This window comes from Muntiacus reevesi, chromosome 10, assembly GCF_963930625.1.
Source record: "Muntiacus reevesi chromosome 10, mMunRee1.1, whole genome shotgun sequence".
Lineage (NCBI taxonomy): Eukaryota > Metazoa > Chordata > Mammalia > Artiodactyla > Cervidae > Muntiacus > Muntiacus reevesi.
This window is the reverse complement of record NC_089258.1, coordinates 23004217-23021025: the sequence shown is the minus strand read 5'-3', so window position 1 is coordinate 23021025 and position 16809 is coordinate 23004217. Positions and strand designations below refer to the sequence as shown.

The 16809-nt window shown below is 43.0% G+C and overlaps 1 protein-coding gene across 2 annotated transcripts in view; it reads left to right on the top strand.

Moving 5' to 3' along the window:
• The window catches only part of GRIN3A (glutamate ionotropic receptor NMDA type subunit 3A), a 192051-nt gene extending 179282 nt beyond the window's left edge, over positions 1-12769 (top strand). The window contains exons 8-10 of one of the 2 annotated variants that reach the window (XR_010664632.1): positions 1918-1994; positions 8478-11591; positions 12126-12769. Coding sequence is in view for 1 of the 2 variants with exons in the window: in XM_065947450.1 (XP_065803522.1) it covers positions 1918-1994; positions 8478-8817 (417 nt within the window). In the remaining variant the exon portion in view is untranslated. Of the gene's footprint in view, positions 1-1917; positions 1995-8477 lie in introns of both variants that reach the window. The other variant, XM_065947450.1, reaches the window with a different exon arrangement.
• The last annotated feature ends 4040 nt before the right edge of the window (positions 12770-16809 follow it).

Sequence of the window (16809 nt, the reverse complement as noted above, 5' to 3'; positions counted from 1 at the left end):
GCGTTTTGGAAATACTGACTTTTTAAAATAAAACTGTTAAATCCATTTTCAAATTGTGTCCAGTAGGGTCTAATCGAATAGGCTAAATAGACTGTAAATGCCTTAGGAACAATATCCATTATTTCTCTTAGCTTATCACAGGGAAACATAGGAAGTGTTTAGATGCACGTGGTTTTGAGATTGCAATGGCACTGTTTTTAACATGATTTCACTTAGTGACAGTCTGAAGAGACGATGTGAAAGATTTGTTTCACATCCTTTAGAGTCTTTCTTGCCAAAATTGAAACCCATTAAATGATCTTGAAGTCTCTGTTTCCCTTCAGATGAACTCTCGGGTCCCTGCTCTTGCTGCATTTCAATGGTCCAGAGCTTAGAAGTCCACAGATGTCATGGCCAAACTCTAGATCAAAGTTCCTTCGTGTTGTCCAGACATCTATGCACTCACTGACAGGGAGAACTAAAACTGTCAGGCAGACAGTCATTCAAGCTCACTCCTTTGTACATCTCGCCTGATGGAAACAGGCATTGAGAGCTGAAATATACTCAGAAAGCTTCTTACTGATGAAGTGAAAGCGAAAGTCATTCAGTCGTGTCCAACTCTTTGTGACCCCATAGCCTATACAGTCCTTGGAATTCTACAGGCCAGAATACTGGAATGGGTAGCCTTTGCCTTCTCTAGGGGATCTTCCCAACCCAGGGATCGAACCCAGGTCTCCTGCATTGCAGGCGAATTTCTTACCAACTGAACCACCAGGGAAGCCTAAGAATACTGGAGGGGGCAGCCTATCCCTTCTCCAGAGGAATCTTTCTGACCCAGGAATCAAACCAGGGTCTTCTGTATTGCAGGCGGATTCTTTACCAGCTGAGCTACCGGGGAAGTACTGATGAAGGGGCTCTAGCAAAGACAGCAGTTTCCCCCTGAGTGCAGGGAGGGGTGAGGCCGGAGGAGCTAACCTGACCTCCCAGACAGGCTCCCCACTGCCTCCCAGCACACCATCACTGCTTCTCAGCAGTGAGGCTGCCAGTTCTGCCACCTCTGCCCCCTGCATCTGTTATGCTGCTCTCTTCTTTAACACGGTGCTATTTTTCTATATAGGTCACTGTCATTGGTTTGGTTACATGTGAGCCCTGTTCTTCCTACTTTCATCTTAGGATGTATTTGGTCTCCTAAGGAAGACTCTGCAGACAATTGATCCTCTCCATAATAAATCAGCGTGATTAGTTTAATTCTAAGGAGTTCTTACCTTCTTTGTTTTTACTCACCTTTAGCAATTGTACTAATCCTGTGCCACATGTTAGTTATGATAATGTGTTAGTCACTTAGTCATGTCCAACTCTTTGTGATCCCACCAGGCTCCTCTGTCCTTGGGACTCTCCAGGCAAGAATACTGAAGTGGGTAGCCATTCCCTTCTGCCAGGGATCGAACCTAGGTCTCCCTCATTGCAGGCAGATTCTTTACCGTCTGAGCCACCAAGGAAGCCCAGTTATGATAACTCTTATTTATTTATTTGGCTGCACTGAATCTTAAGTGGCAGTGTGTGATCTCTTAGTTGCAGCATGTGGGATCTAGTTCCCTGTCCAGGGATCGAACTCAGATCCCCTGAATTGGACACGAGGAGTCATAGGCACTGAAACACCAGGGAAGTCCCAACTCTTCTTTATATCACACACCTTTTTACAACTCAGAGTATTTCTAAGTGTCCCATCAAATTATTAACTTCCAGGTAGAATACTATCTTAGAATTTGTTTTCTCTTGAGATTTGGGACCGAATATTGATCTTTGTTTCTGCCATCACTGGTAATTTGTTTAAAGAGGCCAAGGTTTGTAGCAAAGAGATTAAATCTCAGGGGGTGCTTTCTGCCCTGATTCTGTGTTTCTAACCATCTCTATGTGTGAATCTGTTCTTTCCATCAGAGATTACACAGGGCACTGAACACATCATTTGTAGAGGAAAAGCAACAGCGTTTCAAGACTAAACGTGTGGAAAAGAGGTAAGAAGAGGCCAGTTCCAGGTGTCATGTATGCTTGTGAAAAACTTAAAGATGCAACTAAGACTCGATGCTCAAGAGGGAAATTATGCACAATAATTCAAATCAAATCAGGACTAAGTTGTTGAGAAACAACTTATATGTTGTTTCTAAAAAATTGTTGTTTCAAGTAAAAAATATGTTGTTTCAGATAGAAATCAGTTCAGTTGCTCAGTCCTGTCCAACTCTGTGCAACCCCATGGACTACAGCATGCCAGGCCTCCCTGTCCATCACCAACTTCCCTGAGTTTACTCAGACTCATGTCCCTTAAGTCGGTGATGCCATCCAACCACCTCATACTCTGTCGTCCCCTTCTCCTGCCTTCAACCTTTCTCAGTATCATGGTCTTTTCCAATGAGTCAGTTCTTCCCATGAAATGACCAAAGATTGGAGTTTCTGCTTCAAAATCAGTCCTTCCAATGAATATTCGGGACTGATTTCCTTTAGAATTGACTGGTCGGATCTCCTTGCAGTCCAAGGGACTCTCAAGCTTCTTCTCCAACACTACAGTTCAAAAACACCAATTCTTCAGCATTCAGTTTTCTTTATAGTCCAACTCTCACATCCATACATGACTACTGGAAAAGCCATAGCTTTGACTAGATGGACCTTTGTTGGCAAAGTAATGTCTCTACTTTTTAATAGGCTGTCTAGGTTGGTCATAACTTTTCTTCCAAGGAGCAAGCATCTTTTAATTTCATGGCTGCAGTCACCATTGGCAGCAATTTTGGAGCCCAAAAAAATAAAGTCTGTCACTCTTTCCATTGTTTTCCCATCTATTTTTCATGAAGTGATGGAACCAGATGCCATGTATTCATGTTTTCTGAATGTTGAGTTTTAAGCCAACTTTTTCACTCTCCTCTTTCACTTTCATCAAGAGGCTCTTTAATTCTTCTTTACTTTCTGCCAGAAGGGTGGTATCATCTGCATATCTGAGGTTATTGATATTTCTCCTGGCAATCTTGATTCCAGCTTGTGCTTCATCCAGTCCAGCATTTCTCATGATGTACTCTGCATATAAGTTAAATAAGCAGGGTGACAATGTACAGCCTTGACCTACTCCTTTCCTGATTTGGAACCAGTTTGTTGTTCCATGTCCAGTTCTAACTGTTGTTTCTTGACCTGCATACAGATACCTCAAGAGGCAGGTCAGGTGGTCTGGTATTCCCATCTCTTTCAGAATTTTCCATAGTTTTTTATGATCCACACAGTGAAAGGCTTTGGCCTAGCCAATAAAGCAGAAGTAGATGTTTTTCTGGAACTCTCTTGCTTTTTCAATGATCCAGTGGATGTTGGCAATTTGATCTCTGGTTCCTCTGCCTTTTCTAAATCCAGCTTGAACATCTGGAAGTTCACGGTTCATGTATTGCTGAAGCCTGGCTTGGAGAATTTTAAGCATTACTTTGCTAGCATGTGAGATGATCACAATTGTGTGGTAGCTTGAGCATTCTTTGGCATTGCCTTTCTTTGGGATTGGAATGAAAATTGACCTTTTCCAGTCCTGTGGCCACTGCTGAGTTTTCCAAATTTGCTGGCATATTGAGTTCAGTACTTTCACAGCATCATCTTTTAGGATTTGAAATAGCTCAACTGGAACTCTATCACCTCCACTAGCTTTGTTCGTAGTGATGCTTCTTAAGACCCACTTGACTTCGCATTCCAGGATGTCTGGCTCCAGGTGAGTGATCACACCATCGTGATTCTCTGGGTCATGAAGATCTTTTTTGTACAGTTCTTCTGTGTATTCTTGCCACCTCTTCTCTGTATCTTCTGCTTCTGTTCGGTCCATACCATTTCTGTCATTTATTGAGCCTTTCTTTGCATGAAATGTTCCCTTGGTATCTCTAATTTTCTTGAAGAGATCTCTAGTCTTTCACATTCTATTATTTTCCTCTAGAAATAGAACAGACAAAAAAAAAAAAAAAAATGACTGTACATAGATGGACACCGAAAGGCAGTAGAGGCAATAGATGATGTAAAAAAAGTGCCAGTGTAATCCCTAGGCCCAAGTGTGCATGCAGGCTAAGTCTCCCAGTCATGTCTGACTCCATGTGACCCTAGAACTCTAGGCTACCAGGTTTCTCTGTCCATAGCATTCTCCAGGTAAAAATACTGGGATGGGTTGCCATGCCCTCCTCCAGGGGACCTTCCCGATCCAGGGATCAAACCTGAGTCTCTTGGTCTCCTGCATTGGCATGTGAGTTCTTTACCACTAGTGCCACATGGGAAGCCCCCTAGGGTCAAGTATCTGGCTCCAAATCCTGACTCCTACACTTAAAATATGTGCGGTCCTAGGCAAATCATTTATTTAACCTCTCTGTACCCCAATTTCCTCATTTGTGGAAATGAGATAGAGTACCTACTTTCTAGAGACTCTAAGAATTAAATAATACATCTAAAGCCCCCCAAACAAAGCTATTTTAGTTATTTTATTATGTACCAAATACACAGAAGACTAAATTCATAAGTACCACAGGCAATTAATTTCATGCAATATTGCCCTGTTGGCATGTTTCCACTCCCGTCTCCTTTCCAGCACTCCCAGGAATATTTAAAATATGCAACAGACATGTTCTGCTTAATCCAGTTCCTGGCACTGTTACTGCAAGCTCCCCAGAAAAGAACATCTCATTAATAGGAAGTAACAGGCATTAAATGCATAATTGACATGTGAAAATTGAAACTCTGCACCTTCCCCACATCCAGCCTGTGGAAAACTCTTGCCTCATTCATGGTGGCTAGAGATGTCAGAAGCATCTGGGTCTGGTACCTGGCTGGCCTCTTTCGTGCTGCCTAAGGCAGCCTCTTGGTCTTTTCTTACGTCCACAGGCTCTGTTCACAGCATTACCTCCAAGCAACTCTGTCATCTACAGCAGATCCTTAGCTCTAAGCTTAGCTTTCTGGGTAATTTTGAAATCTGACACTCAAACACTTCTCATTTGCAATGGAGGACAAGAAAAAGGGAGTGGAAAACATGATTCTTTTTCATTATCTGTATCTCCTCGGGGACCACTGGAGTCTCCTTCTCTGAAATTTGCATCGAGCTTGTCAGAATCATTTCAGCTATCTCTCACAGCCTCTCTTTCCAGGCAGTGAGCACACCCTCCCCCCAACGTGGTCTGTGATCTTCCTGTATCACATTGTGGCCCTGTCAGCAACAAGCTGCAGGCTAATCGGGTCATAGCTGTTCTGTGTCGTGTTATGTATTTTTTTTTCTACATGTTGCGTATATTTTTTTCTATAATTATTTTTAACATAAATGTTTAACCAGAGAGGAACACAAGAAGGCATAGCAGCAAAGACAGCATCTGACAATAACAAAGCATTTGTTCTCCAGCCGTAATAGAAAGAGGAAGCTGCCAGTGATCCCATTTCCAACTGTGATGTGACTCCTATTCACATCTCTCTTGCCTAAATTCACAACCAAATGTGTCTTTCACTCAACATATCCTTTTTTTTTTTTTTTTGGCAGATTCCCTTCTGAAATCCTTTATTTTGAGAAGGAGCTAAGACAACATGCCCTCATGGTTTATTGGGCCCATATTTCCTGTGCCACCTCCCTACAACCCAACACCCACTTGTAACCTTTCAAACGCAGTGAGTGTTTGGGGGCCCACTGATGTCACATCTCTTCTGATTGGTCTAGTGGAGTATTGAACCTCAAAGCTATAAAATTGCCCTGTGAAAACTTTTTAGTGTTAAATTCACTCAACTCACTAGTCACTTTACACTCTAATGCTCAGGAAAGCTTACAAACTACAACTGAAACACTGTAGAGGCTAGCAATATAACACATTCATTTCTTCTAGTTAGACACCCCATCTGACATTCAGTATCTACCACCTTGCATTCATAAATGGCTCAGAGCCACATGTCAGTAATCACAGCACTAATGATACTTCCACCTATTACCTATCATGGAGTCCAATTTTTGCTTATTATTCTATATTATGTTCCCAGATATATACACAAAGCTCTGGAGAAAACTAGATTGGCTATTTCTATTTGTTTGATTTCTGAGGTTGCCTGACATTCTACAAAAATGTGTTGATGCGTAACTCCCAGGTTTTCCCCACTGTGAATCATCCCATGATCTTAGAGTTAGGTCTCTTGGCTCTAAAACTTTCTCTCTCTCTTTTTTTTCTGCAAGAATATCTGTGAAAATATCTTTATTTGGTACAACTTTACATTCCTCCTCTATGTTCCATATTGATTGAGTAAATACAATAATAGATAAATGAATGAATTACTAACACATGGGTTTGAGGAAAGGCCTGGAGAAACTTGGGGGCCATGGGATGAATAGATATTGCTCCTTTTTTACTTAAAGCAGAAGAAAAAAGTAGATATTTCAAAAGACTATATATGTATATACACAAACACAGTCCTTAGTTTATCCAGCACGTGATTTCATGTAAATTTTGGTTTGTCCTTCACTCCACTGGATTTCCAATATACCTCCTCTTTTCTCTTTTCTCTCATCTCAAGTTATACAAATCGTAAACCATATATACAATAACACATACCAATAACAAGATTGTTTTGAAATTATTCAAATTCAAAAGGAAAAAAATTGAAGAAAGAAAGGAAAACGTAAGGCTAGGAGGAAAATTACAACCCTACCTCTGACCTGGTATAAAGTCAATGGAGCTGTAAGTGGGCTCATTATAAAAATTGTACCCAGCCCAGGACACAGGAAAACTGTGTTACAGTGCCCCCTGTTCATTTATATGAGACTTAAAACATGAGGAATGTCAAAGAACTGCAGTTTGGCTTAGAAGGTGTTGTGTGTTTTAATGGCTGGGGGCATGTATCGCCAATTTTTGCTGTGAGAGAAATTGTCTCAACTCATAATGTTTTAAACAACAGTGAGTTGCTTATGAATCTATGGGTCAGCTGTGCAGTCTGTGTCAAACATTTGCTCCTTTGCCTACAGCCAGCTTGGGAGGAAGGAGGGAGAAACAGAGAGCTGGCTGGTCTAGGATGGCCTCAGCTGGTCAACCAGGAAGTCTGGGGACTCTCTCTGATGGTCTGTTATCACCCAGCAGGCCAGTCTGGACTGGTTCCACTGGAGCAGCAGGGTTCTGAGAGAGGCAGTGGAAGTTTGCGAGGCTTAGAACTGCCACCTGCCACTTCTGCCACTTTCTATTGGCCAGGACAACTCATGAGACCAGGCCAAATTCAAGGGGAAGAGAAAACAGACTTTCCCCTTGAACCCTCCTTGATAAGGATGAGCTGTGAAGTTACATTACAGAGGGATATGGATGAAAGGAAGAACAAAGGATTATAACTACTTTCGCAATCTTCCACAGGGCAAAATGAAACAGGATCACCCTATTAAGTCCTTGTGTTTTTGTTCTTGTCCACATAACTGAATCAACATTTATCTCTCCCTTTTCCCCTTCCACTGCAGGTCCTCCCCTTCTCCTTCTTGTTAGTAAGAGTCCAGGAATAAAGTCTTGATTCAGTTACATGGATGAGAACAAGGACACAAGGACTTAATACAATGTTTCTGTTTTATTTTGCCCTGTGGTAGACTGCAAAAGCGATCATAATCCTCCTCCTTAGCCTCCTTCAACAAGGCTGGAAGAAATCAGCAGTCAACTGCTTAAGGCTCTAATCTGTTCTTGTAACAAGAAACTCTTCTCACTGCATCTGGCTGTCAGTGTATTTCAAAAACCAGACCCCTTCCTCCTGAACCTAGCCATCAGTAGCTCTTTTGCTGTCTACAGCCATCTCAGGGATGGTGGTAGCAGGTTTAAGAGGAGCCTGAAAGAGGACTGCAAATGTATTTCTCTTTGACTTTCATTATCCCAGCAAGAATTTGAGGCTTTCTTGGGTATTTTTTTTATTAAGCTTCAAAGCTCAACTGTCATTCTCAACTCACAAAGTCATCTCTATAATGGGACATTTTTGCTGAAACCTGCAGGTCGTATGCTTTTATTCTCCTCAAACTCAACTAGTAAACATCAGGGTTGTCCTAGGGGACTAAGGATGAGTCATATTAGAGTGTCTGCCAGCAGGACCATGCTTAGAGTCCAACAGCTGAATAAACAGAATTTCACATCTACCAAAGCATCATCTTTATAGCCATAGACTGTTTCAATGCAGTGTGGCTTTCTGAGTCTCACTGGCAGGAAGAGAATAGAAGAGCATCTAAGGTGCTTCATAAAAGAACATGCCATACCCTGGTTCGCCAGCCCCCCCAGGTGATACACCCATTCCAGCATCAGGGCAGCATGAGACTTGTTGAGAAGCTGAACTTCAGTTGAAAAGAACTCCTTTTGTCCCTCTGATGCCCCAGCAGGTAGTCTGTCCATGGCTTTGTGACTCCAGCTCTATCTGCATATCCAGCTCTGTATTATTCACAAGGAAGTGGCTGAAAGATGGGCAGAACTGAAGTGAATCTAAAGAAGTCCAATCTAAAGTGTCTCTTGGTTTCCTAGGTCCAGTGTGGGGCCCCGTCACCTCACCGTGTGGAATACTTCCAACCTGAGTCATGACAATCGACGAAAGTACATCTTTAATGAGGAGGGAGGACCACACCAGCTGGGCATCCGGACCCACCAGGACATTCCTCTCCCACCAAGGAGAAGAGAGCTCCCTGCCTCGCTGAGCACCAATGGGAAAGCAGACTCCCACAGCGGGGCTCGGAACTCAGTGATGCAAGAGCTGTCGGAGCTGGAGAGGCAGATTCAGGTGATCCGCCAGGAGCTGCAGCTGGCCGTGAGCCGGAAAACGGAGCTGGAAGAGTATCAGAGGACAAATCGAACTTGTGAGCCCTGAGTGGCCACGCTGCTCCGCTCTCTCACTTCCTGGCCTTCCTCTGAGCCCTTGAGACACTTTGTAATGCTCTTTTGTAACTACTGACCAAGGTGGGGGGAAGCTGAGGTTTGGGTCTTCTTAAGAGGTCAAGTGTGCTCTCCCTCACCGGCAAAGCAGTGGCCAGTCTTCTCAAGCTCATTCCTAGGTCTCCTGGGTAGGTGTGTTTTACAGAGCAGGAATCTTAGTCAGGAGTAAACGCCATGTGAGGGATCTGTGAAAAACCAGACAACTCCAGCTCCTGTTAACCTTTTCACCAGGTGCCACATTACTAATTCTGGTTTTTAGCCCATTCTGTGCACTCTCAACTATAAGAGATAAAAGTGTTAACCATATCTGTGTCTTCTTGGGTTGTTGGTTTTAATCTTAGTTTATGAAAGTGAAAGCCGTTCAGTCGTGTCCAACTCTTCGCGACCCCGTGGACTGTACAGTCCATGGAATTCTCTAGGCCAGAATACTGGAGTGGGTAGTCTTTCCCTTTCCAAATCTTAATATAGAGCAGGGTTATTCGGGGGTGTGACTTTTGCTGCAGCTCCCCAGTCTAGATGTGTCCCCACAGTCTGAATGGGGAGCCAGGGAAGAGCTAGAGACACTTGGGATGGGGAGGTGGGTACTTAGAAAAGTTGGCTGAACTCATTCATATTACAGCAGGCTGATGACTGATTGGATCAGGCAAGAGCCCTGGTTTTAAAAGGGTCCTGGATCTCTGACACCATCCTAACATGTTTACATGTTCCACTATGAAAGGGGACAGAGATGCAGTGAGCAGGAAGAGGATGAGCAGATGAGGCATTAAAATGTACACCATGCTTTTTGAACAAAATAAAAGTTTGCTAAGGAATGAATAGGGCTCTACTTCTAGCTAAGCATCTACACTATAGTGTGTGCCTTGTATAAAGCAACAAGAGAGAGAGAAAGAAGGCAGGGCTGTGACCTTAGGATGAGACTGGGATATTCCTGCTAACTGCCTGCATAGGACATGTGAGCTGGTACTGTGGGTTAGTGGAGATGTTCTGCAAGCCGCGTACTAGGCTGTTCTCAGATCAGCAGTCACCTATGTCTTAGCTGTAGGACTCCCAGAGATGAACCTCAAGCCTGTGTACATCACAAGCTTAAGCTTTCAGGAATGTGCCCTGTGCTTTTCATATCTGTATGGATCCCTACCAAGTCAGTCTTGCAGCCTCATACCCCTTCATCTGTAAAAAACTGTGAACAGGCATTGGTCCCTCTGATTCTCCCCCAAACCCTATCTAATGGTTGATATGAGTAAGCAGTTTCCCCTGTGCCTACGCATCCCTTTCCCAGTGTACAAAGGCTTGGACATGCAGAATGGGAAAGGAGTATGGACACTATAGGACAATTCTCAATCCCCTAGGGTTTGAGCACCCAATCTCATTAGGGTGCTGACTGCTAGGGCTCATCCCCAAAGGATGGGGTGGGAAAGGGGGTGGATGTGGGCTCAGAAACCTCCTGTTACTGACACCGCCACGTGACTGACATGTGGTCTAAAAATGACTCTTCGAGAAACACTGTTCTAGAAGTCTGGCTGTTCCAAGGTATGGGGAGAATTGAGAAGAAACTTTTATGATCTTTTCTCAGAAATCTTCAGCACACACCTGCTGATTCACTGTCCATACAGCCATCCTCACCCCAGGGCACCGTGTCAGACTAGACTTCCTTGTCTATCAATTACTTGCTTTATTTTCTCAGCTGCTTATCGTCTTTGCTCCATCCCAATCAATTTGAAACCTACAATGACTGAGCACTGTGCCAAGCAGTATGTTCTGTAAGTTGCAGATCATTGCAAAAGCTTAAATGCAAAATTTCTTCCCCTAATTTTGGATGCAATCCCTGAATTCCCACCAAGAGCTGCCCAGTCCCCCAGGGAAAGATAACACTTCAAGCTGCAAGTAAGATAACACTTGAGCAATTAGTTAGTTGTCTGAGAAACCCCTGGGGTGGATATAGGCTTAGAGATTCTGATTAGGTAGGGTTCTTCTAATGTTAGACTTCATCAACGTCACAGATGAAACCATTCAGCAGTGAGGGGACAGTGAGCCCTGGAAACAGAAAGGACAACTCTGTTTTGAAATGCTCATCCTCCCACGTTCTCACCCCAGACCCAGAAGCAGGTTTGCAGCTGCCTTTGGAAGACTATGCCCCTTAGCGATCCAATCCCACCTGCAACAGCTAAGGATGCTCTCGAGACTGCCACCACGCTCTGCACTGCTAACCTCTGCACAGCCTGGAAGGCTGACGTACAGGTGTACCTCAACTCACGTAACAGCCATGCTCCTAATGTTGTACGTGGACACTTTTATAACTCAGCTCAGATTCTGACTACTTGAGAAGCTGGCTACTTAAAGGAACCCAGAGGTGAATTCTTTTGTAAAGAATCCTTTTGTAATGCAATTAATTATCCCTTAATGTATCTGTTTTGTAAGTTTGGATTTTTGTATATCAGGTTTACCTTAAGCTTCTCTCCTGAGGCATTCTGAGCAGTGGTGATAACATGCCAGACCACCCTGCCCATCCACAAAGTAGATGACCAGGGCATGGCTTCTCAAATATCTCCTGATGAACCATGTGGCCGAAACTGCAGCCAGGATGCAGCCAGAAGCTGCAGGGGCTGAAAGCAGGCTTATTGTTGTCAGCATTGCTTGAATTGCCTCCATGTTCTGGACAAAGAAAAACAAAGACTAGTTGCTTGTGGTGAAATGAAGCAGTCTTCATGTTAAGTAGCAATGATTATTTTTATCAGTAGTAATTGACCAGTGTTTTGCAATTTGTGAAAGTGTGTTGTATTTTGTAAAAAGATTTCATGAAATGGTGGGTCCTCTGAAAACCTTCCTTCCTTGTTCTGCTCCACCTCTCTTCTCTCAGCTCCCCTCAGGCTCAAGAAACACAAAGATCAGTAGTTTTCAGGTGGAGGGTAGTTTTCTACTGAAGAGGAAAGAGGCAGGGGATTCTAACTTGCCTCCTACTGCGGATCCTATTTCATGAGGTCAGATCTACTTTTTCCAAGGTCTGATGTTGGGAAACCAGGAACAGGACAGGCCCACTGTCACACACCCAACCCTGTTTCCAAGGGGGAATTCCTGGCCCGGGAAGAATATAATGAATAGGACTGGGTGAGTTGGGACAGACAGGGCTAATAGTTCATGTAAATAATGAAAACAAGGGCTCTAGAGTTTGGATGCCCAAGGTGGAGGAGCAGGGGGATGCCTCCAACAATTGAAGACATGTTGGAAGAAATGTCTGGGCCAGACAAGTGAGGCAGCCACAGGGACCCAATCGGGTGAAGTCTTTAACATGCCTGGGGGCGACTCTCCATTATCCACGGATCTTGTTGCACAAACCTTATTCGGGAGTTGCTGCTTCCATGCCCAGCAGATAAGTGGTAAGTGGAGCAGCTGCCAAGCAGGACAGAGCTATGCCATCTGGGCAACAGACTTCTCAGTGCTGATGCTGGGTCTGGTAGAGCCTTGGGGCTAGTGAGCCCTTCCTTGGTGTGGATAAAGACTGAAGGAATAAAAACACAGAGCCTCTCTTCCTCCCCACTCATATTTTTGATAGGCAAACCAGAAAATTCATCCGGTCCTCAGAAGGGACTGATTTCTAGTCATCAAAACCACTTCACTCTGCCACATTTAGTTATTCTTCACCCACCCATGTCCATCTAATCCTATTCTTTTAGTTCCTGTTATCTGAAAATAACATACCTATAAGTATTTTCTTAAGGTTTGTAAAGAGTGTTTGCATCGTGTCTTTCACTTGAACGTGTTTGCAATCGCTCCGCTCCAGGAAGAACTGAACTGCTGTCTTGTGAGCATGAAGTGAACAGGCTGATTTGCTCCAGCCACTTTTCTTGTACAATCACGTGGATGGACTAGATGTCCTCAGGTCTTTTCCATCTTCAGTTTCTATGACTGTGGAATAAATGTTCAGATAGAAACATCACTTCCAGATGTACTGCTGGCATTGTCTTTGGGGACTCAAATGTTGACGTGGTCCCAGCCCCTTTCCAGCAGGAGACCCAGTGATGCTGTGACTCCTGCCTGTCTCTGGTGTAGTTCTAAGTGACACAAAACATGCTGTGCAAACTCAGAGCCCTGGTACCATGAAGTTAAACTGAAACAGCTTTGTCGGAGAGTCACGTCCTAGAGAAAGCCACCATGCTAAGAGAGCTCTGAAAAACTGCCTGACCACTCTCATTTACTAATTCAACAAACATTTGCTAAACAACTTGTATTTATGTGCCAGGTGCTAGAGACACAATTGTAAGATGGGCATGGTCTCTAACCTCAGAGACCTTCTCATTTGCTCTTTTCACAACCTGTAAATTGACATTGTAATAGCTGACATTTATTAAGCACCTATTTTAGAAACTGTGATCTCATTTAATCTTCATTAAAACCTCCAGAGATTGGTACTCTAGAGTAGGTATACTAGACTTCTAGTCTATAAATAGAAAGACGAAGAGGGAACTATATGAGTTGCCACAGCTAAGAAAACTAGGGCGAGATTCATATGCAGGCAGTGCAATTCTAGGGCAACCATACTATAGTGTCAGAATATTGACTATCACCTGCAACTTCCTTGTCTTCTAACACCTCTCCCCGAGTCTTTCTGCCATACAGCCACCTGCCCGTGCATCAGCCTGGCTCCCAGCTCCACAGAAAGCTACTGTAGTAGCTGCACTGCCATGGTCTGGTGGACTCAACACGATAGCCCCTGAGTCTCAGAGAAATACTGTTTCAGGGATTTCTTTTTGTTTTTCTAGTCCAACCAAGAACTGGTGCAAATTCAGTTGCAGATCACTCAGCGATCCTGCAGTTTCAGATATTTTGCAGTTTGCTGTTGGCAAACTTGCCATCATGTGTCTGCTAACTGGGTAGATGCATTCTTCACACACTATTTTTTGTGTTTTAATCACTAAGTCGTGTCCAACTCTTTGCAACCCCACGGACTATAGCCTGCCAGGTTCCTGTCCATGAGATTTCTCAGACAAGAATACTGGAGTGGGTTGCCATTTCCTTCTCCAGGGGATCCTCCCAACCCAGGGATCGATCCTGGGTCTCCGCATTGCAGGCGATTTTTTTTTTAACCAACTGAGCTACCTAAATCAAATCTTATAAAAAAAATATAGACCTATAACCTAGTTCAACCACCAACTTACCCAAGTCTGTTTTATACCATTTAGTCATTCATATTTTGGATGTTTGTTCTGAGCCAGGCATTGGGCTGGCTGTTGGAGACAGAGAGATAGAAAGCAGATTCAGATGCCAAGGAGCTCAGTCTGGTGGGGAGACACAAAGTGGGAAAACAACGTGGTGTGTACTGAAAAATACGTATTGGGGGACTTCCCTGGTGGCCCAGTGATTAGGGCTCTGTGCTCTCTCTGCTGATGGCCCAGGTTCAATCCCTGGTCAGGGAACTAAGATCCCACAAGTCAAGCGGCATGGCCAAAAAAAATGAAATGCACATCAGGTACTATGGGAACAAAGAAAACACCTTTCCATGTGTGTTTACATGTCATGTGTGCAGTGGAAAAATTGAGTGGAGAGCAATAGTCATCCCAGGTTAAAAAACAAAAACAGCATGTGCAGTTGTGGAGCTGGGAAATTATGACAATCAGGGTATTTAAGAACATCAAATAGTTGAATATGACAGAAACATAAAGCACAATGTAGGTGGCAAGCTACAGGCCCAGAAAGAGAAAAGCAGAGGTAAGATCACTGTGCTAAGTTGAATTTGTATCCCAAAGACCATAGGAACCATTAAAGGATTTTAAGCTGAAAGGGATCTGGGACAAGATCAGGCTCCTCACCACTAGGTGGAACTGGCTGTCATTCACATGCATTTAGTCTGTCTGTAGGGCAGTGAGCAGATGAAGTTAACTTTTTGATGTTCCAGAGTGACTGGGCCATGACCATCAGTTAACCTCAACAAGTAGACTTCGAGACAGACACAGATAAATACACATGGCCTAGATTCCAAAGAAAATGTCACTTTTGTTTTTCCTAGAAATAAAAAATGTAGAAGAAAGAAAAATTGACCTCTCAATTACTTTATCTGCAAAATGCTATTTTGAGCATTTACTAGGTGCCAGGTGCTGTGCTAAATGTTTTGTATGTATCATCTCATTTTATCCTCAGAAACAATCCTTTAAAGTAATTATTGTTTTATAGATGAAGAATCTGAAGCAGAGAGACCTAAAGTAACTTGCTAAGCAGCAGGTTCATACTCACCCAAGTTATATTAGGTATAGTGCCTGGAATCACAATCAGCACTTCACAAATATATAAATGGGTTAGGTGAGCATGGAGAAATCTAAGATCCTTCTGGTTCAATTCTACTCCAGAACAAATTGTTATGAGAACTCACTGAACCAGGGAATAGGGTGTGGCAAAGAGACCCTATTCAAATTAGAACTATCAAGGATAAATACACTGGCTTTATATAAGTCTTCAGAAAGACTTCCAAAAAGACACAGAAAGTATTTTCACTTATTATCTCCTTGATCACAAACACTAGTACAGGTTTCCACTTAGGGTGAAAGAAAAACAGTGGATGGAAGTCTGATTGTCACATTTTGATTAGTAGCAGAATGGGACCTGTTTCATCTCTAGACTAAGAACACGGTTTGAAGTCCCCTTTCAGCTCCCATACCCAAGCTTTCAGATCATTACACAGCATAGATTTCAGCATTCTAGAAACCTCAGAGCAAATCACTGTTACATGCATATGAATATGCTATGGTTCCAATTTTGTTTAAAACATCCCTCAAAAAGGGCTAATCTACAGATAGAGAAGCCCTTGCTATCATGGGTTGCCTCCAACAGAGGTATCAATTTCAGAATTCACTATAATTCCTTTTGTTATTACCACAAATGAAATTTAAAATGCAGTCATGTGTTTTAGGGTAATTCAGATTTGAAGTATTGCTTAAATATATGAGGAAAGGTTGTTTCCATTAAGCGGATGGAAAAAAAGGAAATGTTTGAATTCACTCATTAGGCCAATAAAACAGACTTCTGGAGATTTGTTATCAGAAACATGGAGCTGAATTAACTTAATCATGCAAATCTCTGCTGAGTGTTATGTGCCAGGTCCTCTGCTGGATGTTGGGAAGGATTATTGAAACACTGTCCTTTCCGTATCCTAACTTTAACTGTGAAATATGTTATACATAAGACATTAACACCTTATGTTAGAAGGAGACCAAACTTGGGCAGAAATCCCTAGGAAGTAAAGCTTAATGCTTTCTTGTGGTGCAACAACTAGATAGAGATCTAGGAAAATTGAAGTGATTTCCATGCCAGGGGTTTCCTACCATGTAAACCCAGTCCAACATATACACAACCTACCAGTCTTCTACATACTCTCAGTGTAGCTGTCTTATGTCAGTCAGATTGCCTTTGTGATAGGAACTAGTCAAAACTTTTCGACAGAGCCATCCATACTTGGGTTATCAATGAACAGTCCTCAGGGAAAATCTTAAGGGTGAATGTTTAGACATTCCACACCACCAATGACTATAGAAATAGACAAGAGCAGCAGATAGCTTTCTTCCATCATCACCATCCCAGTAGGTCTAAAAGAAGACAGTGGTCACTTGTGGATTGTCTGGAATCTTCCCATGAATCCCCGTGGTTAACAAATCAGACTCACCACTTGAGTGGCATTCAAAGATGCCTGTGGACCTGGCCAGACAATACAAACAAACCAAGGAATCTCAGTGGAAATTCATGTAAAAATGCAATCGCTAGCAGAAACAGCCAAACACCTTTGAAAAAGACCCTTAGAGGAGGTAAGAAGGTAGGACCCTCCCAAGACTTGCAGTCATATGCCTTAGAGCACATCAACCCTGATTTTGGTCCAAATTGCCAGGACAATTTACAAGGTTGAAAAACTAAAGGAAAAAAGAACAAAAGACCATCTCCAGAAGACTTG